This window comes from Littorina saxatilis, unplaced genomic scaffold (genome assembly GCF_037325665.1).
Source record: "Littorina saxatilis isolate snail1 unplaced genomic scaffold, US_GU_Lsax_2.0 scaffold_381, whole genome shotgun sequence".
Lineage (NCBI taxonomy): Eukaryota > Metazoa > Mollusca > Gastropoda > Littorinimorpha > Littorinidae > Littorina > Littorina saxatilis.
The window spans coordinates 50,001-74,251 of NW_027129270.1; the positions used below are offsets into that span (position 1 = coordinate 50,001).

General features: G+C 40.3%; 1 protein-coding gene and 1 long non-coding RNA gene across 4 annotated transcripts in view; one reads left to right on the top strand and one right to left on the bottom strand.

The window, feature by feature from the left end:
- LOC138957540 (uncharacterized) overlaps positions 1-24,251 on the top strand; it is an 80,668-nt gene that overhangs the window by 36,861 nt on the left and 19,556 nt on the right. The window contains exons 2-4 of the mRNA XM_070328642.1: positions 1,175-1,247; positions 18,633-18,767; positions 19,187-19,408. Of these exons, the coding sequence (XP_070184743.1) occupies positions 1,181-1,247; positions 18,633-18,767; positions 19,187-19,408 (424 nt within the window). The 5' untranslated portion in view covers positions 1,175-1,180. The remainder of the gene's footprint in view (positions 1-1,174; positions 1,248-18,632; positions 18,768-19,186; positions 19,409-24,251) is intronic.
- LOC138957538 (uncharacterized) lies at positions 8,791-14,944 on the bottom strand. 3 transcript variants are annotated; one of them, XR_011453067.1, is made up of 3 exons: positions 14,490-14,944; positions 11,023-11,104; positions 8,791-8,990 (listed from the first exon to the last, which is right to left on the bottom strand). It is a non-coding gene; the product is annotated as an uncharacterized lncRNA (long non-coding RNA). The 3 variants fall into 3 exon arrangements; XR_011453068.1 differs by lacking the exon at positions 14,490-14,944 and adding an exon at positions 14,311-14,443; XR_011453069.1 differs by lacking the exon at positions 14,490-14,944 and adding an exon at positions 11,440-11,464.

The following is a 24,251-nucleotide window of genomic DNA, read 5'->3' on the forward strand; positions in this document are numbered from 1 at the left end:
CAAATAGTTTCTGGATCGGCCACTGATGTAATACAATAATCAAGTTTGCATCTCCAAAGCAGGGTGAAACTCAACTGGGTAGTACAATACACGGAACTTATTTTTGTTGTTGTTGTAAAGTGTGTAAAACATCTTTATTTTCCAACTAAGGCATTCAATCACGTTTCAAATCATTCAAACTTTATTTGAATGTAAAGGTCCTTAACTTGGCTATTTAGCACACTTCCAGATCAAGGATTTATTGTATATACATGGATCACCGTGAACGCCGCTAAAATAATGTCACCCCCATATTTCATTAACACAGTTTAAGGTAATACGCTGAAATGCAATCCCAAAATTCGGACCTTGTCAATTTACAATTGAAACCGTTCATTGATTTCGGTATCCTTTAACATAACAAAAAAAGTGCACAGAAGTAACAGTTGTATTCATATGTTCTGTTGAGTGTGTGCATATAGGAGGGGGGAGGGAGTCATAGAGTTGGCTATCCTACTCCCGCGACATCTTTAGGTGTTACCATTTCACACGGAATAGACAGTTACCTACATAATTATTAAACAAAAATTTGTGGTTTAAGCTTTTGCAATGAACAATGATAATAATTGACGCGTTTACTAGGCTCAATTGTTCCTTATTTTTAAAATCATCAATATCAACCTGCAAAAATCAGGTAGTTGTCAATCAAATGTTCTAAACAAATGAAGACATTAACAGATTTGCAAACACCAATGTTCCTATTTAGTAAATTCATCACATGCACAAACAGAATGTACAATTCAGAAGAAAAAAAATGGAAACCGGAAGAATTCGACAAATTCACTACATATAACACCTTGTCGCGGCTTAGTACAGTCACCAAAAAACGGCATGCAACATTTCAAAACTTACACATTTCCTAGAACGTTGAGGAAATTAACACCATCCCCGAGTGAAACATTACATTCAGCAATTTACTAACATAATCAGGGAATGTGTAAATGGCCTGATTTTGTGAAACTACTGCAACATACCCAACTCAACCACAAGGGACTACTTTAATTCATCAAATTAGTAATAACTGACGGGCACACACACACACACACACACACACACACACACACACACACACACACACACACACACACACACACACATAATCATTAATTGTAACATCTTATTTATATGTGTGCAGAGCGTCATGTTGATGAAGGCTACTGTTCTTGCGATTGCGGTCTTAGGTACTGCAAAAGTCGTGGGACAAAATGGTAAGTTTTTTTAGTTCGGACTTCAACTTTAAATTGTGTTCCTTTAATGGTAATATTTAAGCAGCACTGGGACAATGTGCTTTAACTCTGTGCGCTTGCGCTTTTTTTATATATAAAAAGATAAGTTTACAAATATACATTGGCACGTATATACAATTAACATACATTTATATGGGTGAAGGTTTGCGGATAGGACAGGGGTGTAAGAAGGAGAGAGAGAGAGAGAGAGAGAGAGAGAGAGAGAGAGAGAGAGAGAGAGAGAGAGAGAGAGAGAGATAGAGAGAGAGAGAGAGAGAGAGAGAGAGATGCAGACGCAGATAATTTATTCAATAGCCCATAGCCCCTTATGAAGGAGTGTGAACAAATGGTTAACGTTGCAAATAATTTAACTCATCAGGTGCAAAAAAGGTACAACATAATAATCGCACAACACTACAGATTAAAACATACATTACACGCTATTCAACGAAGATGTTACAACATCTCTTAATTTAAAGGCTTTATACAAATACAAGGATACATTTCTAACAACAGTTTCTTGAGGTGAAGCCAGGATCGAGCAAGCTGAGTCTAAAAGTGCTTGGGTTTTTATAATATTTAAAGGTACAACACAAAACAAAATGGACTTCATCTGACTTCTTGCTTTACTTTACAAAGGGGACACATCAACTGATCGGCATCATGCTGTTTATATCGGTTAGCATGCACATTTATTTCTGAAATACCGAATCGAAACCTAGTCATAATAAACTTTAGATGTCTATCCACATTCAACAAAAGGTAGGGCTTAATGTCATGTACAGTACAAAATGTCCGATAAACAGCAAATCTATCACTATTTTGAATATGATAATCCCACTCTTGCCATCTGCAATCGACCAACCTTTCCCTAAAAAACACGTAAAAACTCTGTTTCATAAACAACGCCCTGATTCAACCACACGAAACCAAAACCGTACTCATACAATTTACAACGGACACTTGAGGCCCAGTTCTTTTTACCACTCTCATCCATTTTATACAACATTTCATATGATTTACGGGGAAGTCTGTACGCCTCCATCTTTAACAATTGTATCCAGTAGCTAACGCATCTTAAAATAGAATTCAGATATATCGGATATCTGTTTGTCTCGCCATATACCAGGTCATTAGGTGTTCGCATACGAACTCCAAAGAACTGACTTCTTCAATGCAAATAAATGGACTTTTTACACTGCAGAGCAGCTTTATCCAATCCCCATATCTCAGCACCATACTGTACTATTGGTTGTACTTGGGAATCAAACAACTTCAGAAAAACATTCAAACTATTATTATTAAGCACAGATAATCTTTGTATAATACACATCAGAGCATTTTTGGCCCGGCTTGAGAGATCGCTACAGGCAGCAGTGAAATTGAGTCGAGTTGAAAACAATATTCCTAAATACGTATACATGTTTACAACAGGTAAAATATCAACCCCATATGTCCATCTTTCCCTTGCACTCAAATATCCACCTTTCCTAAACACAATAATGTTACTTTTACTCATGTTTACCTTTAAATGAAGAGAGGAAACTGCCCTGCGTAAATTATTTAACTGAGTTTGTAGACCCACAACAGTCTCTGATAACAACAATAAATCATCAGCGAGCAAAAGAATAAACAATTCCAAATAATCATCAGTAAATGTGGCACCATGTCTTCCATTCTCAATTATCTCAGGTGCTAACTCATTAATAAAGAGAGAAAATAAAACTGGGCTACATACATCGCCCTGTTCAACACAAAATGTACAATTAATATAATCCGTAAACTTTGCTCCACATCTCACTTTTATTTTTACATTATCATACATACTTTTCACACACCTAAATAGTTTCCCTTTTATACCATTTCTTTTAACAGAATTGGACAGAGCAAAGCTCTGCTGATGGAATCAAACGCCTTCTCAAAATCTAGAAAGGCAACATACAGCTTACGATTCAAAGAAAATTGTTTCTGTACAAAGGCCAACAGTGTAAACATATGATCAATAGTGGAATAATTCTTTTTAAAACCAGCTTGATATTCACCCGTACTGTTATTACATTCAATCCATGCTTGCAATCACAGTACTATAGACCTTGCTACTAACATTACACAGCGAAATCCCACGATAATTATTTGGATCATTCACATCGCCTTTCTTAAACAAGGGGATAACAATGGACTCTGTCCAACTTTCTGGAAATACACCCTTGGAGAAAAAAAAAGTAAACAAGTGTTCCAAAAAGTCAATCACTGGAGAAAAAAACATTTCTCAAAAGTTCTCCTATTATTCCATCAGGCCCAGCAGACTTTTGAGGTTTTAACTTTCTCATTGCAATCAACACTTCTTCTTTTGAAATAGGACGATTCAAAATACCTTCATCGTCTTCATATTCAATTTCTTCAGCCTCAATTACATCTTTTTCCAATAATACTTTGAAATGCTGAAACCAGGTATCAACTGGTATGTTGCTCTTTATTTGTTTTCGTTTTGAGGATAATGTATGCATTACATTCCAAAATTCTTGTTGATCATTAACAGATTCAATAAGTTGTTGTAATGTCAAATCATTATACAATCTTTTCTTTCTTTCCAACATGTTTTTATATTCCCGTCTGGCTAAACAATAAACATTGCGAGCGTGAATGTCTTCAGGCCGATTACATCTGCTTAACAACCTCCACACATTTTTTCGGGTTATTCTACACTCTTGACCGAACCAATCATCCGATTGATTATTTGACTTAAAATAAATTATTTTCTTCATGCAGTTAGCACTTTCCTTAACACAAGTGTTACATAATTCCAACGCTCCATTCATATCAGATTCAATCATATTTTGGGCAGACTCTAACCTTGCAAACATATCATCTGCACACATCAAATTCACATACGTTTCTGCCTTCTTGATATCCCAAACATACTTCTCAATAAAGCAATCTGCATTCTCACGCATATCATGATAAACATTATCACATGGGAACGTAACATGAAATTCAACTGGCATATTATCTGACTCAATCAGACCAGCCACCAATAGTTCGCTCGAAGACAGAGTAATTGCAAATAAATCATAAGACAGCAAAATATAATCATTAACATACTCCCCCTTTCTGACATGTAGGTAAAACATCCCTGCAAATCCCCATTAAACACACCATTAAGAATACACAGTCCAAGTGCAGTGCACATATTTAACAAATATTTACCATAACTATTCAATGTCTGATCTTGTGATTTTTGATTCCCGCAAACTGACTGACTTTTGTGCAATAAATCAAAAACATCATGATCTTGTAATACAGGCTGGGACATATTGGCTGTTCTGCTATTCAGGTCACCCGACAACACGACATAAACATCACCTTCTGTCAACAAACATTCAGTCAAACATTCTTCTAGTAGAGAAACACCATTATCCAGATAAAAAAACACCGAGTAATACGGCGAGCCCTCGGGCGGAACATAAGCACACACATACAAAATATCCTTATAAATTCCAAAGAGGGTTTTATTAAGGAGAAAAACAATAAAGTTAGAACATTCAACATCAAGTTTACGCACAAATGGAGCAAACTCATTTCTTATTAGGCACAATACACCGCCTGACCTTCGGCCCTGCACACTTTTACCAAATGTGACGTGAATTCATCCATAAACGTTTCTACAAGGCAAACAAAATCGAAACTCCCTACATAATTTACAAATTCCGTGTCAGTTAATTTGGAGTACAAGCCGTTAAAGGGATAGTATCCACCGAAAAAGGTCGTCACATCGCTTTCAAAGCATCACCGTAAGATTCTAGGTTACAAATAATGCTACCATCCATGAGGAATAACTTAACTTTGCAAATTCAACAGTTTTGATAGCTAATTAATTGTCGTAACAGAATCCAAGAAAAGAGCACTCTTGTAATGGTTGGGTGATTTCCCTTGTCAAAAGTGTCAACAATGGTGTCTTCCTGCGATCATTTTAATCTGACAATGTAAGTGTTACATGTTCCAGCTTTTGTGCATTTGTTGTGTGTGTGTGTGTGTGTGTGTGTGTGTGTGTGTGTGTGTGTGTAGTGTGTGTACACGTGTGTGTGTGTGTGTGTGTGAGAGAACGACTTGTATCACTGTGTGGCTGTGTGTGTGTGTGTGTCAATGTGTGCATGCATGTGACTGTGTGTGTGTGTGTCACTGTGTGCATGAGTGTGATTATGTGTGTGTGTGTGTGTGTGTGTGTGTGTGTGTGTATGTGTGTATTATGCTTGTGATATATATAAATTTGTATTATACACGTGAAAAAAGAGTACAATTGTTGTGTGTGTGAACGTTGTGTGCCAGCTGTCAAAAGTGAGCTTTTCCTGATTATGATTGAAGTTTGCTACAAATAACTCATTATTCAACTTATGTATAAATCTTTTATTATTCCCCATTTTGATTTTTCTGACGTCATTTGGGATAACTGTTCTGACAGATTAGCTACTTTATTAGAAAACTTGCATCTTGATGCCATAAGAACCATTATAGGTGCAGTTCGTGGCACGAGTCACCAAAAATTGTACGATGAATCAGGATTTACAACACTGAAGGAGAGGCGAAAAAGACACAAATTGATTTTGTATTTCAAATTAGTTAATGCACGCGTGCCACCATACTTACTAGAACGTCTGCCTCCTCTCGTTGCTTCTGTGAACCCTTACCATAGACGAAGACCACTTGACAGACAGACTCCCCACTCTCGAACTGAATTGTATAAAAAGTCATTTTTTCTGTCTTCGACTTCCCTGTGGAATGAGCTTCCAGATACTGTAAAACAACTTGATTCTATTGGGTTATTTAAAAAACGTATTAGTTCTGATGATTCTGTTGTTCCCTCGTATAGATACACATCTGATCGAAAATCAGAAATTATCCATTGCAGACTGAGATTGAGGATCAGCAATCTAAATAGTGATCTATTTGACAGACATTTAATGTCCGACCAGTCATGCACTTGTGGTTATCCTGTTGAAAATGCGGAGCACTATATTTTTCATTGCCCCGTATCTCTTCAAATACGTGAAGTCACCTTGTCAACACTGCCCAACTATGATTTGCTAACCGCTGATGATTTTCTGTATGGCAATAGAGACAAGTCAGACAGCGAAAATGCATTGATATTTGACCAGTTACTCAGGTTTATCTTATTAAGCAAACGTTTTGAATAATGAATGCATTTATCTCATCCATGTTCGAAACGACCATGTGCAGTACTGTTTACATTTCCTTGTTCTGGTAGTATTCTATTTTCAACCATGTGGAAGTCATTGTATGCGTGTGTGTGCGAGTGAGTGTGCGAGCGCGTGTAAGTATTGTTGTTAGTTTAGCATTGTTTTGTTTTTTTTTGTTTTTTTTCCTTTTATTGTTACATGTTTGTCTACCATAATTTACCATTATTATTTTGACATTATTTCAAATTTATTATATTAAAATCGTCCGCCAAATTTCATTTGCTTTTAAGAGTACGCTCATAAGCCTAGCTTGTTGTGCTCCATGTTCCTTATTTCATGTATGCGGTAATAGTACCAATGGAATTTATTGAATAAACTTGTTTAAACCAAATAACTCATTAACTGTAAGGGAGATTGATTAATATATAGTGTATCCTTTTTAAGCATTTGTCTTTATTTTCAGGCTATGGAACTAAGTTTTACGTTCAAAACAACAAGTGGCCAGGCTGCTCGTGCAAGAGAAAAGTGCACATCGAGGCAGGATAGGGAGAAGAATTAGCAGAGGTGTGAGCTGATGCAGAGGCAAGGACTGGTCCAAGTCTTCTCAAACTGAAATTGGTTTGCTGGGCAAGAAGGCTGATCCAAATAATAATTTGAAGGTAAGTGAGGACTAGTTATACTTATAATATAAATACTTTCTCTGTGTGCAGGAGTTAAAAGAGAAAGACTTCTGATGTCAGAGCCAAGGGTAATTTTGTGAATTCCAATAGAGTGCTATCACAGAAAATGAAGAAATTACATTCATCCAACTGAACAATGTCAAGAAAATCAGTGCGTGTTGTGTATTTGTTATGTGTGGGTGTGTGTGTGTTTTAGGAATGTAATGTGTGCAGAAAAAAAGTAAAATTGTGTGTGTGGGGGGGGGGGGGGGTAAACTAGTGGTCTTTGTGGCCCAAAAAACAATTTGAAGGTGAATCAGGACTATAGTTATAAGTACATGTACTTTCTCTCACTGCTTCCCCCCCCCCTCCTCCAAACTCAATCATTCGAGTAAGTACCTTTTTATTCTGCAAGATTTGTGAGGTGAAAGACTTTGTTACAGGGTATACTAAATAATGACTAACGGTGAGATTTTTCGGTCTCAGTCACAAATTACATTACCGGTGCATTTTTTTTTCATTCTAGGGAATGTGTGTATTTCCTGGTTTCCAAAAAAATGTTAAAAGAATGAAAATTCAGCTACAGCATCCTGATTTTGTCAAGATATTTTGTACAGTTAAATTTCAGTACCCACAACCTTTTAGTGTCTCATATGAGTCATAAAGGGAAATAAATGAACAGTCCTCACAATTGGGGTGCTGTACCGTGAAACCCCCCCTTTTAAAAACCTTTACAATTCAAGATCTCCCCTATATTTAGACCTTGCTTTTCAGATTTTCTGGTCATAACCTATGCAAATTCACCTTCATTTTAAGACTTCCTGCTTTTTAATACCTGATTTTATCAGATTTTGGGAGATCGTAAAAGGGGGTTCCACTGTAATATGAATTCTGTTTTAGCTACACCTGTATGCTGTTAGTAAAGAAGGATATTTTACAGATTGAGGGGATCATTTCTGCCTCCATAATGATCTTTATGATCTGACACATTGGCTAACAGATTCCATGATCATGCTGTTATGTAGGAAGTCATAATAATGATGTGTAGGTTTTTGAATTGTGTCTGCTTTGCAGTTCAAATAGATGTCTGCCTTCCTGTTCAAAAAATTTTTTAAACAAAACAATCCCTGCAGCACATTTTCCAACCACATGTCAAACAGCAGTTCTGCTTAACTTGAAACATCAGTATTGAATAATTATATCAAATTGACCTTTTTGCGGTTTAGCACTTGACAGATGCTGCTACAATACCTCTTGTAGAGAACAAAATTAGAGATACAGTGGAGCCCTTCTTTTAAGATATACATGTATATACAGCAAACTCAATCAAAGAAAAGCAGAATGTCTTAGAATAGAGGTTATAAACAGGAATCTGAAAAAGTAGTGTCTTTTAAGACAAATGTTGTTGTGGTTTTTTTTAAAAGGGGGGGGGGGGTTAAAGTTAGCGTTTCACTGTATAATGCAATGGTAAACTGGGCATTCATTCCAAGTAGCTAAAGCTGTGTAACTGACACTTTTGCTCGTCAGGAGCACTAGAACACATTTTCACACTTGTCAGAATGCTAAAAATCTGGAAAGCCAATGCCCACAGGTATATCCCATACCCCCTCTCCCACCCACCCCCACCTTTTACTCACACTTGCACTCCATTACATAGATGAATAGATTACAAACACTCTTCTGTAACTCTTTATTTTCGCACTTTTTCTTGCATTTGGTTCATTTTTTCAACCCTTTTCGAAGTTTGAATTAAGTGTCTTCACTGATGGGTGATTTTCTGTTTATGCTCCAGGACTTCAAGGCACTGGTGCTTGATGACAGCAGGCTCCTACTGGCCCACACACAAAGAAGAGATTGAAGATGCCCTGGTCCTGGAAGAAGAAGAGGGAAAGATCAATAAAGCCAAACGATATCATACGCATCATTCAGACTAGAGTTATATTGAGGAAAGATATTGGCTATTCGGGTGAAGGTGTAAGAGTTGCCATGTGCAGTTGCTGTGTATGGGTCATAGGAATGACATTATAGATCCAACTGGCCAGTACACTGACTTTCTTCCTTGTTGCCTGTATTAGAGTACATTGTGGTGTTAAACAAAGTGCGTTTCTGTGTGGGTTGGTTTTCACATGCTCTGTTACATTCCATATTAGGCGGCCAGCTGAAACTACAGAATAGTGCATGTTTGTACATTAAAAAAACAACTAAAAGGAATTCTAACCAGAACCAATCGATACATAAATGTTATTAATAATGTATTTTTGACCAAAATATGACATTTTACACACACATTGACAGTCCTTGTTCACCTTGAGGAACACTGACTGTCTCCATCTGTGTAAAATGTCATAATTTGGTCAAAAATACAAAAAATGTATATTGTTTTTTTTCTTTTTTAATGTACTGTAATCTACCTTGTAAGCGCCGTTAGTACCTAGTAAACGCCCACCCCCAACATTTGGATGAGTGTTTGAACGATATGTTGTGTGTGTGTGTGTGTGTTTTATATTATGTGCACAGTTCTACACCTTGTAGAGACATTTTCATTCTAGAGAACGCTGACAGACAGCTATATTTATTTATTTCATACTCTCGGCACTGGAGTATCTCTGGATAGCCCCTCAAAAAGAAGACATGGGAGGGTCTTCTGAAGTTGAAGAGGTCTGCTTTCAGTGATTTACAGGGAGCATGTGAAACGACCAGTGTTTGATAACACCATTTCCCTCTGAAAGATTTTAGCTTTCTAAAAAAAACGTACTCCTTTCTTCGTCACATCAATGGCTTGGATCAGTATCAATGACTGACAGAATGACTATTCATTTCGTGTTTTTTTACGATGTGTGTACATTCACTCTCACTGAATGAATTTTTGTGTTTGGTTTTTAGTGTTTTTTCTTTCTGTTTAGACACTTGCATATCAAGCGAAAGATACATACAGGGTGACTATTTGTGCATGGAAACAGCTGACATGAGCAATAAAGTCTGGGGAAGAGTCCTGAAAGTATATTGATTAATGCGTTGAATTCACAGGTCTAGTAAAACTTGTGCAGAACAAATATACAGATGTTAAAAAGTGCTCGAATTCCAAGAATAGTTTCATGTGTAGCACCTTTGAACTGTGCAGAGAGGATGTGTGCGTGTGGATTTGAGATCTACATGGAATAAAATAGACACTGTTCTTGACAATTGAGTATGTTTTTGTGTGCGCATGTTGTTTGGTTTATTGATAATAATTGACTTTTGGTCAAGATGTAACCATGAATTTCTGTAGCAAAGATGCAATGATAAAAATAGACAGAATATAATCAGATAATAAGACACTGGGCTGCAAATTGCTTTTAATTGTCATTGTATTTATCTGTAAAATCATCATGATTTCCATGGCATGATTAATGCAGTGGAACCTCCCTTCTATGACCCCCCACCCCACCCCCCCAATTTAAAACTCCCTTCTTTTTAAGACCTTGTTTTCTCACATTTTCTGTTCATAACCTCTGTAAAATTACCCCCATTTTAAGACTTGTTACTTTTTTAGACTCGATTTTCTCAGATTGTTTAAAGGTCTTAAAAGGGGGGTGCCACTGTAGTAATAATGCATCTTCAGAAATTGAACACAGGTGCTGCAGTTTTTTATAACCATGAAGAAGAAAAATACTGTTTCAAAACTTTGACAGTGTCTTATCCTCAAACGCACACCTTTTTCAAGAATCCATAACTTTTAATCACTCAACAAAATTGCCTGCAGTTCAAGTGAACCAGAAATGGGGAACAATTGGCCACACTCAAGGAATCGGTTCCTGGCAACTTTTCTGTCGTCGAGCAGCCTGAGAGAGACATGACAGAGATAGTTACTCAAGATAAAAGATAAGCTTGACTTACATCAGAATTATGAACATTTAAACTCACCTTGATGATCTTTTTGTCCGAAATATTTTAAACCATTATTGCCACACATTGCAAGAATGTTTGATGTCCGGGTGCTTTTTCCCTGAAAATTAAAAAACATTGTTTTAGTAATTATAGCAACATATAAAACACTAAGTGTAAACCAAAGGCTGGCCAATTACATACAGTTCTACAGCAACATCAGTTCTGAACATGAAGCTTTCAACATGCACAGCGACACTTAAAAATGGCAGTTAAAAAAGAAAGGATGAATGAGATTCTGCCGCATTTAGTGTTTGCTTCAATGAACACCGTCCGAGGAAGAATGTGTTCTTCGTTAAAAAGTTACCATTTCACAAAGCTTTACAATAAGCTCCAATCATAGTTCTTCCTACAAAATCACAACATTAAAAACTTTAGGCACAGAAAAACTCATACCGCTGACAATATAAAATGTCACTTATAAATAACATTTTCTGTTGCACTACATCCAAAGACTGTGCTGACTGACCCTACTTTTTCCATCTCAAAACAAATTTTAGGGGGATTACCTACTCTGTCTGTCTGTCAGTCTCTGTCTCCTATACAACACACCGGTGACACTGTGACGGTTCCCCTACGCGTTGTGTTCGGTGCCCTGACCCTTTGTGTTCGGTTCCCACTCGGTTCCCACACGCCAAAATTCGCGGACAAAACATCCATTTATGGTAGTATTACGCAATGTTGCTCTCTGAGAATGGTCTTGTTAGATCTGTGAGTGTTTACACTACATGCCTAGGTGCTGTTGGATTGAAGGTTTTTGATATTTTAGCCGTTATTAGGTAGAATGCCTTCCACTTTACTGCAAAACTGCATAATTCGTAGCATCGGCAAGAAATATCCTACCAAAAAATGCCTGCTTGGAACTGTCCGTGGTCCAGCAAAAAGTTCAACATGTCTGTAGCAGACAGCCCAAGTTTCAAGATTGTAGGGCCATCCAAACAGCCGTAATAATAAAAACAACAAAAGTAGTCAGTGAAATTGGCTGTGTTCGGTCCCCCCACACTTTTGTGACGTAGGCGTGACGGTTCCCATAATTCATTGTGTCGGTCCCCACTTTCTGTGTCGGACCCCACGTTCGACCTAATTTCTCTGTGACGGACCCCACAACCAGCCTATTTTGTGTCGGTCCCCACACCTTCTTGGATTTATGACTTGCCGGTTACTTGTATCATTGTATTCATTGAATCTAATTGTCTCGGAGTTATTTTTCAGCAAAAACCTTTTGTGATACCAAGTAAGTCAGATGACATCAGTATGTGTGTGTGTGTGTGTGTGTGAGAGAGAGAGAGAGAGAGAGAGAGAGAGAGAGAGAGAGAGAGAGAGAGAGAGAGAGAGAGAGAGAGAGAGAGAGAGAGAGGGAGAGAGAGAGAGTTGTGTTTCCGTACCCGCGACAGCGTTTTTTCCAGCGGCGCGACGAAAATCAAGCACATAGAAAATGACCAGGAGTGTTTTCACACGCGCGACGCGTTAGCGGCGCGACAGGCGGCAAGCGACGCGATTTTTTTGAAAGGGTCCTGGAGCGATTTTTTCGCGTTGTCGCGCGGCAACGCGGGAGTTTACAGATTTTACCGCATGTTTAAAACGCAAGTACGGAAACACGTCACGCGTTTGCGCGCGTTTTCTTTTGTCGCTGCCGCTGTCGCGGGTACGGAAACAGAACTTACCGCGAGTACGACACTACCGCGAGTACGACACTACCGCGAGTATAACACTACCGCGTGTCACACTACCGCGAGTATAACATTACCGCGTGTCATTTTATGACTTCCATGGCTGAAGGCAAAGGTTGAAATGTTTCCTTGAAATATAAAACAAAAAGGCCTGGTCTGTTCTCTGAACACTAATTCAATGTTTGTCATGCTAACCAAGAACTCAAAACGATCAGAACACACTATCAGAATACATATAGAATGGGTTGCTTCCAATCAAAGTTAGAACACAAACTCACAAGAAGTAAGTTTGCATGCGTTCTCTCTACGGTTATGGTACTCGCGGTTGTGGTACGCGCGGTAGTGTGACACGCGGCAGTGTTGTACTCGCGGTAGTGTCGTACTCGCGGTAGTGTGACACGCGGTAGTGTTACACGCGGTAGTGTCGTACTCGCGGTAGTGTGACACGCGGTAGTGACGCTCGCGGTAGTGTCGCATAACCGGAGTGATCTGGAAAGGTGTCAATCTCTCTCTCTCTCTCTCTCTCTCTCTCTCTCTCTCTCTCTCTCTCTCTCTCTCTCTCTCTCTCTCTCTCTCTCTCTCTCTCTCTCTCTCACACACACACACACACACACACACACACATACACACACACACACACACACACACACACACACACACATACTGATGTCATCTGACTTAGGGCCTACTTGGTATCACAAAAGGTGCTGCCTTGCCGGTTTTTGCTGAAAAATAACTCCGAGACAATTAGATTCAATGAATACAATGATACAAGTAACCGGCAAGTCATAAATCCAAGAAGGTGTGGGGACCGACACAAAATAGGCTGGTTGTGGGGTCCGTCACAGAGAAATTAGGTCGAAAGTGGGGTCCGACACAGAAAGTGGGGACCGACACAATGAATTATGGGAACCGTCACGCCTACGTCACAAAAGTGTGGGGGGACCGAACACAGCCAATTTCACTGACTACTTTTGTTGTTTGTATTATTACGGCTGTTTGGATGGCCCTACGATCTTGAAACTTGGGCTGTCTGCTACAGACATGTTGAACTTTTTGCTGGACCACGGACAGTTCCAAGCAGGCATTTTTTGGTAGGATATTTCTTGCCGATGCTACGAATTATGCAGTTTTGCAGTAAAGTGGAAGGCATTCTACCTAATAACGGCTAAAATATCAAAAACCTTCAATCCAACAGCACCTAGGCATGTAGTGTAAACACTCACAGATCTAACAAGACCATTCTCAGAGAGCAACATTGCGTAATACTACCATAAATGGATGTTTTGTCCGCGAATTTTGGCGTGTGGGAACCGAGTGGGAACCGAACACAAAGGGTCAGGGCACCGAACACAAAGCGTAGGGGAACCGTCACAGTGTCACCGGTGTGTACAATGCACCACAGGAGCTTGTACCCAACCGCCAGTTGATCATTATGAGTCCTGCATGTACACCCTTACTAGGCTACTACTATTCACTAGCGAATGCGTAGTATGTAGTTGTAAGGAGACTGTAGGGATGAAGGAGTAAATAATGATCGACCGGCACTTTGATACAAGCTCCTGTGCAGTGCACAGACACACACACACACACACACCGTGGCGTGTCCGTGTTCAAACCAAAACTGGACACAATCGACCCTGCACAATACACGTTCGTGCGCTCGCTTGATGGATGCTTCATTCGCACAACACACCAGCAGACACACAGACAAAACGGCAGCAACATTTGTCTAGGTCTGTCCAAAGTCTACACGACAACACTTGCTTTACTTACAAATCCGGGCAGCAGGAGAGAGCGTCGTGGGGAGTCAGTGCACACGACGGTAACACTCATGCAGTTGTATCCAACTGTCCGACTGCTTGTTGTTGATAACTTTGCATTTTGTGCGTCGAGCATGACTTTCTCGTGATTCTGTGTCGTTCCCAGTCAGTCTGCTGCTTTCTGAACCACCTTGAGTCGATTTCGTACAGAAACGTGTGGGCTTGTTCTCACTAAGCGGCCATCCCATCCGCCATTGTTTTGAGTCGTCATGAAAACGGCACGCTCGCGACGAAAACCAGTCTATGACGGCCAATGTTAATCTTCAAATGGTGGAGAGCAGACGTCAAAAAACTCATTTTGAATTAATTATTTAGCATACTTGTGGTGCTTTATTGAGCAAACCGCGCCAGGTGCGTCTTAATTAAGGTACACTAGATTCCCCAAAATCTTCAAATCGGCCGAATTCGAAAAAAAAAAACTCTCCAAAATGGCGGCGTGGACACTAAATCTTTAACATTCCAGGTTTGCTATCCGAATAGGATTCCTATCTGACACCTGACCCACTGTGTCACTCGCAATCGCACTGCTTTCACTGTCACAGTTTACCGATACGCTGTCGTCAACATTGTACATTTTGCAAACACAGTCCGTTTTTCCACGTGCGCTCACCGCGTTGTCAAAAACTACAGGTATCACCGGTGTCTTTCCTTTTTTAGTCCAACCTCAAAATTCCCTTCTCGAATACAATAGTGTCACGAAATAACTAATTTGGGTCTCTCCCCAACATAAGTCAAAGGTGAACTTCTTCCCTTCGATATACAGGTGGTCAAAAGTGAGAGTAGCTTTCTTCTGCTCATCTCTGGCTTGCTTCAGACGAGGCACAAGATTACGCCTGATCTCTCTGACCCGACGAGAAAAGTCCTCTCCAATGGAAATCTGACTCCCATGCAGTTTCCGCTTTGCTCTCAAAATCTGCAACTTGTCCTTGTAGGAAGCACAGCGGGCAATCAAAGGGGAGTCGGCCTTACTGTTAAGACGATGGACCCTGTCAAACACGACGTCATCTGCCATCTCCAGCTTGTCAGTGATTAGGTCCCGCAGAATACCTTCACAGTCTTCGCTTGTTTCACCCTCATTCCTCTCCAGGCCGTAGATGATCAAGTTGTTGCGCTTAGATCGATTCTCTAGGTCGTCAGCTTTCCTCTCCATCTCAGACAGTCGTTCCTCCGTTTTGGAATTAACGGCGCGCAGTTCGTCGTTATCCTGGCGTAGCTCACGAACCTCCTCCCTCAGACCCCCTACCTCTCCCTGGAGGGCAGCATAATCATTGCGGAGGTCTTGGATCTCGCTCTTCATTTCGTCGAATTTGCTATTCAAGTTCTGCAGCACAGTCATCACATCAACGAGCGTGGGATCTTGTGGCTTGGACTTGGATGCTGTTGATGATGCTGCAGCACTTAGGCAACCTTTGTCAGCGCTGGTACTCAGTCGTGTCTGTCTGAGGTCGTCTTTCTTGGGAGGTCCTGGGTTGGCCTCGACATCCCCACACTGGAGTAACAAGTCCCCCCAAAACATCAGACACAGGACCAAACCAAAGAAGACACCGTCTGCCTTCGTTCGAAGCCGTATCACCTTCATTTTGATTTTACTGCGTGCTCTTTGGCCCATGAAATATTTAAATCGCCAATAGAAAAGTCCACATACCGTTCTGGGACATTCACTCGACGCCGGCATGATCAGCAGTTCTTTACGAGTAAATACAGAGAACCCGTTTTCACACAAGACGGATAATTCCGACGTTAAATTCTTTGCTCATCAGAGCGTGTGGCTGGCCGTCCGTGCAGTCTCTCTGCCTCTCTGTCTCTTCTGTAAAGAAGAAGACAGTTTGGATACTTTCTTCTGGAGAGAGGGAGAGAGAGAGAGACAGAGACAGAGACAGAGACAGGGAGACAGAGAGACAGACAGAGAGAGAGAGAGAGAGAGACAGACAGACAGAGAGAGAGAGAGAGAGAGAGAGAGAGAGAGAGAGAGAGAGAGAGAGAGACAGAGACTCTGAGTGGTGGTCTGAGTAATTGTTATTGAAAACAGGTTCAATTAAAAAAAGGGATTGTGGACAGAGAGAGCCTTTAAACTGGACACATATAATAGGAGACCAAAAAACACACAACCAGGATCAATTAAAAATTATTCATACGTACTATGCTTGTTCCAATCAGCATTAAATTGTTGAATATTGCTTCTAATGAAGGCGTTATATATTTCTATTCTAAATAGTTGTACAATTTTCTTAAAAAATATCAATGTGTGGCAGCATGATTTTCAGTCTTGCGGTAAACAAATAATATTTTGCCAGCAACAAGAACAAATCAAAAACCCTGTCTGTATGTACAGCCTCTCTACAACCAAACATAATACATTCCTTTGATAAAATTAACTGTGTACAGTGTGAACATTTTTCCTGCAGCCACCTTAAAAAATCCCTCCAAAACAACTGTACTGTAGGGCAGTCCCAGAAGAAAGTATCCAAACTGTCTTCTTCTTTACAGAAGAAACACAGTGAGGAGTCTACATTTTTTTTTTTTTTTAAACAACAGACATGGGATAATTCTGTATAAAATTCTTACTGTAACCACCGCAATCTAGTATCAATAGTTGTTTTTATAACTTGTGAAAAGACAGTTGTCTTATCCAGATTAGTATTAATTGTGTGTGACCATTTCTCAATTGATTTTAATGTACCATCATTATAAACCAACTTATATAAATAAATTTAACATTTGATTTTTTAAACGACCCTATCTACAGAACAGCAGATTTATCATAATTTATCGTAAGACCAGATAACAATGAAAAATGCTGGAAAACTTGTATGCAGGCACAGAAAGATTCTTTGGTACCATCTAGAAAAAAAAATCGTTATCGTTAGATTACTGAACAGACTTGGCTGCCATTCGGCAAAGGTGTTTTTCAAACTGTTTGACGCACGGATCGCCCCTATGCTCTTGTATGGTTCACAGCTATAGGGATATGGAAAGTATGACTCTGTGGAAAGGGTCCACCTGTTTGCGTGTAAAAAGTTTATGAACGTGACAATTCGAACTCCAAACAACATTGTGTATGGTGAATTGGGAAGACATCCGCTGTATATTAACTCTGCAGTCAGATGTGTGAAATACTGGTTTACACTGCTGAAGCAACCTGATTCAAGATATTCCAAGATTGCACATAAAGCATTATGTAATTTGGCATCGAAGGGCCACACAAATTGGGTCTCACATGTGCAGAGTCTTTTATGTTGTAATGGTTTTGCTGCTGTGTGGATGTACGGAATGGTTGGGAATGAGAAGTGTTTCTTACAAGAGTTTAAAAGACGTTTACAAGATTGTTTTTGTCAAGAATGGTTCTCCTTTTTAGAATGCAGTGAACGTTTCGACATTTATAATTGTTACAAAGCATGCTTGGAAAAAGAGAAATACATTGAAATAATCGAAGATATTAAGTACAGAGTTGCTCTTACTCGTTTCCGCGCAGGAGTATCCGAAATCAACGCTCACAAGTTTCGGTACGCACCAAACCAAACGACAAGAAACTGTCCTCTCTGTACAGCTGATAAAGAAGATGAACACCATGTTGTATTTTTATGTCCTTTTTATCAAGACCTTCGAGCAAAGTATTTGAAAATCTCGAACTCTAAGACGCTGCAACAACAACTTGTGTATTTCTGTGGCAGTAATGAGGATAATGTGATGAACAGCTTCAGCAGATTTGTGTTCTTCATGTTACAGAAGAGACGAACCCTTATGTTGTCATCAGGGTCTTAATGTATTTGTTGAGTTTTATGCGTGACTATAATTTATAACTGTGCAGATACTATTGCTATTGTAAGGGGCTATGGCCTTAGACAATTAAAGATTTGTTCTTGTTCTTGTTTTTGTTCTCTCTCTCTCTCTCTCTCTCTCTCTCTCTCTCTCTCTCTCTCTCTCTCTCTCTCTCTCTCTCTCTCTCTCTCTCTCTCTCTCTCTCTCTCTCTCTCTCTCTCTGTTCTTATGTGTTGAATGTTTGGTGTAGCAGCTTTTTGCCTATTGTTTTTTTAGTACTGCTTCTCATTTTTGAGTTTCTCTTTACACGTTATCGGGCGTTCTTTTCCTGTTTCAGGTCTAGTCCATGTGGAGTGTCCTCGAGGAATAGAAGGAGTATCAACTCAAATAATATTCATTTTCAATACGACAATGTTGAAGTATATCTCCGGTCAAGCCTTTATGCACATCAGAAAGGCTGGCACTTCGGACGGTAATTGTTATGGAGAAATACAATTTTAAAAAAGTCATGTAGCTTTTATTTTGATACAGTTAAACTTGTGCATGACTATTAACGAATCCCGATGAAACTTTGAAGATTTAATGGAAATGCATGTGCTTCAACAAAAAGAATACTTTATTTTCATTCACACGAAATGTACATGAATAACGGATGAGTAGACTTGTGGACAGTGAGGGATCTTTCGCGTTGTTGATTTCCATTCATTTCGAGGCATTTTACTCCATATTTGTGTCCATAATCAAGCAATCAGTAGCATTCTTAGAGACATTACACATGTTCCAAATAAGCTATATTCACTTGAATTGTTCAACTATCTTTTCTGTCAGTTATAGTATTATATTTCTCTTGATCTCCAGAAATGTTTAATAATGATCTAATTTTGTCTATAGATATTCTGCATTGTTCTCTAAAAGACACATCATCACAGTGGGAATGCAAAGTGGTCAATGACAACTTCCAGTCAAAGGGACTAGTTAAAAGCAAACTTACTCTGGTCATCCTAAATGTTACGAACGATCTGCAAGGGCCATATGAGTTGCGTGTGATCTTCAACAATACCGATACTCCTCCTGTCACGTGCAATTTTACGGTTAAAAGTTTTTCAAACGAAGGTAAGTAAAGTGTATGCACGATATAACCCTGGTCCTAAATAAACAAGACGTTATACACATAAATCAACCTGAAAGGCACTAGCAGAGTGGACGTGCAGCCAAATTGAAACATAAATGAAGGTAGATTTGAACATTCTGAAACTGTTGCTTTAAACTACTTGATATTCAGATCAAAGGAACACTATTTTGACATGTTTTGGTTTTATTTACAGAATACAAAAAGTTGACAAATGACAACAGCACATGGCCACTGAAGTTGTTGACACTGGTCTGTCATTTGATTAAAAAAAAGTGGGGGCGTGTCAGTGCCGCCTCAATTTTCACAAAAAACCGCATATGACGTCATCAACGATATTTATCGAAAAAAAGAAGAACAAAAACGTCTGAGGATATTATACTCAGGAACTCATGTGAAATTTCATGAAGATGGGTCCAGTAGTTTTCTCTGAATCGATGTATACATACACATACACATACACACATACATACATACATACATACATACATACATACATACATACATACATACATACATACATACATACATACATACAAACAAACAAACAAACATACATACATACATACATACATACATACATACATACATACATACATACATACATACATACATACATACATACATTCATACGTATAGGTTACAACACTCGTGGTTTTTTATATGGCTTGTATTTCAGTCAAGACCCAGCGGATGAATATCATCGGGAGACACGAGCCTCTGGCGAGTGGCTCTCGATTGATATTCCCGCTGGGTCTTGACTGAAATACAAGCCATATAAAAAACCACGAGTGTTGTAATCTGTTTATCCCATTCTACCATCAAACACAAAGTGTAGACTACTAGCGGCACTGTTGCGATCTGTGCAGGGTAAAACAGTGTTGCCAGCGAGACTTAGCCCTTTTGCAACCTTAAACTAAGTGATCGTCGCTGAAAAAATAAAACGAATGAGTGCATCAATAAGTACGCGGTAACACTACTCTCAGACCATTTAAATGCTTTAAGTAAAGGTTCATAAGTTGCAAGAAAGTAATGAAGTCGTATAGAAATTAATTTAGTTGAAGCGCACAATTCTTTTGTTTTGCGTTTCAGGTCGGCAGAACGGGCGAAACGGGTTTGGGACCCATTTGGCTTACTCGATTCAGAATCGATTCCACGTTGTTTTTCTCGAACGTGTGTAATTAGGCTTATTGACAGAGAAGCAAATTTTAGGGAACAAATATGTAGGTTTAGATTTAACCATTTGCTCCCTATTTGAAATGTATCTACGTGATAAACTGTTTTGCGAGTGTGTTTGCATGTATGAACTTAAACTGGTATGGGTGTGAGGAAAACGCGACCGACACGTCTGTCACCGCCGATTGATTGCATTTTGAAGGAATATGACTGGATTACGGAAAAATACACACATGTTAAGTTCTTGGATACCTTCATCGCCAATGTGGACTTACTGCAGAGCCAGGCAAAAGAGTAGACTTGCTCGCAAAACACGTGAAACAGATCGATGTTTGATAGCGAAGCCCAACCGTGCCAGGTAAAGGACGCTTCTCGGTCTCGCTGCGCATGTCACCAGTGACAGTGTTGTTGCTTTGAGTTGCTTCTATTATCTGTGCTCCCTAGCTTCTGTCAGTTCCCACACCGACACTGCCAGAGAAACTGAAGACGCACACCAAAACACACTACCGACAGATTCTCAAAAGTCGTCTGCTAACGATGCAAGGGACAGTACTCGTGTTTTTGTTTTGGTTCGCTAGCATCTGGTTATCTTGTAAGTTGAATGTTCGTTTTTTTCGACCTGCATTGCTTTCATAATGAAAGAAACGTTTGCTTATTGCATCTCATACATCAGATCAGTTCTGAGATTCATTTTTGCGTGCAACTGATATGGTTTTCTGAGCCGTGCAATACGATTTTGGAACTTCATACAAATGTGTCACATTGTTCGGCGCGAGGTCAAAGGTCGGGAGGAAAGTAGTTCTTTGCCCAAATCGGAATCTGCACTATCATATATTTTTTGGAGTCCATGATGTATTTATTGAGCTATAAAAATACAACATATATACCCATCTATATATATACTGTTCAAAAAAAGAAACGCATAGTTGCTACTTGCCAAATTTGTTTTATTTTTCGAAAAAATTAACAGAAAATCCAATATTTAGATTATTTGTTTGAAATTTGGTATGGACACAGTTGAATGCACACACAGTTCATTTGCATCTTCAAATCAATCAGTCAATCAATACGATTGGGTGCCGAGGCTGTCAAGTCAGTAGGGGGTGTGACTGCCTTGAGCAGCAACAACTGCCCGGCACCTTCTGGGCATGGACTGGATCAGATGCCGGATATCTTGCTGTGGGATGGTGTCCCACTCCTCCTGAAGTGCCTGCAATAGATCGCGGTGATTTGCCGGCGCTTCTTCTCGCCTGCGCACACGTCTGTCCAATTCATCCCAGAGGTGTTCTATCGGGTTCATGTCTGGCGACATGGATGGCCAGGGAAGCACCTGGACATGGTGGTCGGTGAGGAACTGGGTGGTGAGTCGTGCTGTGTGCGGGCGAGCGTTGTCCTGCTGGAATATGGCATCCTGGTCAGCCAGAAGAGGAAGGGCGTGTGGGCGCAGAATTTCCTCCACGTATCGCTGGGCACTTATGCGCCCTTGGACGTGCACCAGGGTGCTCCTTCCAGCGGTATTGATCGCCCCCCACACCATGACGCCTCCACCACCATGAACGGGTGCATCATCCACACAGTTGGGCGCGTAACGTTCGTTTACTCTCCGGTAGACCCTCCTCCGACCATCATGTCGCTGGAGCAGGAAGTAGGACTCGTCGCTGAACCACACGTGTCTCCAGTGATTCCGGACGGTCCAGCAAAGGTGCTGGTTGCCCCACTGCACTCGGTTCTGGCGATGGCGGCGGGTGAGGACAGCTCCTCTGTGAGGTCTGCGAGCTCTCAAACCAGCTTCATGCAGGCGGTTCCGCACGGTCTGGTCCGATAATCGGTGTGGCCCGGGGAGAGCCTGGGCAGAAGATGAGGCCGACAGGAAACGATTCCGGAGGTGGCGGAGCCGTATGAAGCGGTCGTGAGCAGCAGTTGTCGCCCTTGGTCTTCCCGCTCGTGGCAAGTCAGCAACGGAGCCAGTGGCTTGAAACCTGACCCACAGTCTACTGATGGTGCTCTGGGACACGTGGAAGTGCCTGGCGATTGCACTTTGACTTTGGCCTGCTTGTAAACGACCCAATGCAATTTGGCGGTCTTCTCTGCTCAATCGGGCCATCTTTCGTCGCTGAATTGTCGTCTGATTTCTTTGTGGCGAACAATCCGCTTTTATGGGTTTTGGAAGACATGGTGAGAGCTCAATATTCCCCGAGTTTCACGAGATTACACTGAAGCATGACGAGTGGTCATGCCAAATGAGCAATTTTGACATTGTAGCCACTGATAACGCATGCGTCACGTGCAGAGCTCACTTGTGGCAATGGACGAAAGGTCGACGACCAGATAAACATTTTCTGCAGTTTGGTGGATATCCTTGTAGCCATATAACTAAATTAACCAAATATTACAAGCTATGCGTTTCTTTTTTTGAACAGTATATATACGACTTGTGTCTGTGTGTGTGTGTTCGCGATGCACGGCCAAAGTTCTCGATGGATCTGCTTCAAATTTGGTGGGCATATTTAGGTAGACCCCGGACACAATCTGGTCGATGAGATATTTCAATACGTGCTCTCAGCGCGCAGCGCAAACCGATTTTGGTTTTTTTTTCGGGATCAACTACCATAACTCTTCCTTATCTTCTCCATGTTTTCAGCGTTTACCTCCCTTCCTTCGTATGGCTTCGAGAAGCAGCTTCGGATATTCCCGTTCCGACATTACTATTTTTAGAAGGTCACCGTAGTGTCCAGAACGCTTTCCATGCAGCCGAAAGTTGTCCTCACTGTAAAAGTGCAAACTAAGGTCGAATAAATTTTTAGCCACGCGAAAAATACACTGTCATCTATCTCTATATATTTATACATATATATTTATGTATAGGTTACAACACGAGTGGTTTTTTATATGGCTTGTATTTCAGTCAAGACCCAGCGGATGAATATCATAGGGATTCACGAGCCTCTGGCGAGTGAATCCCGATGATATTCCCGCTGGGTCTTGACTGAAATACAAGCCATATAAAAAAAACACGAGTGTTGTAAGCTGTATATCCCATGCGTACACCAAAAACAACGTGGTCCACAATAAAGCACTGTAGTTGTCTGTGGTGTGTACAATAGGTGAGCCAGCGAGGTGTGTTCCTCTTCACTACCCCATGCTAAAGCCACGTCGCCGAAGAAATGAAGTGCAAACAAGTGCATCCGTAAATGTGTGTTAAATCTACATTCAAACCACTGTTCGATTTGCTTTTGAATGCATTTTAGTTTCAAGATAGTAAAGAAAGCACACACAATGAAAGTTTTCATTGAATCAAAGACAGTTTCGATTTAGGTTCTGAGTCCGTCCAAGGTCACAGTTCCGGGCTACGGTTGCCAACACCGGTTTGGTTAACTCGGATCCCAATTCTAGTTTAATTTTTGTGTTGGAGTGTAGAATTACGAAAATAAACTAACATTTTACTGAATAACTTCCTTTAGATTTAAGCAGTCATTTCATGTTCGTGAAATATATCTCTTAGTTAATTTGTTCGATCGTGCTTGCGTTAATCAACCCATACCGGTAGCGTCAATTCTGTCTAAAACGGTGTAATGGCTGCTCCTTGAAACTGCGTGTTGAATACCGTTTGGACTGATTTTACTCCATCAGGATGAAATACACGTTTGCTGA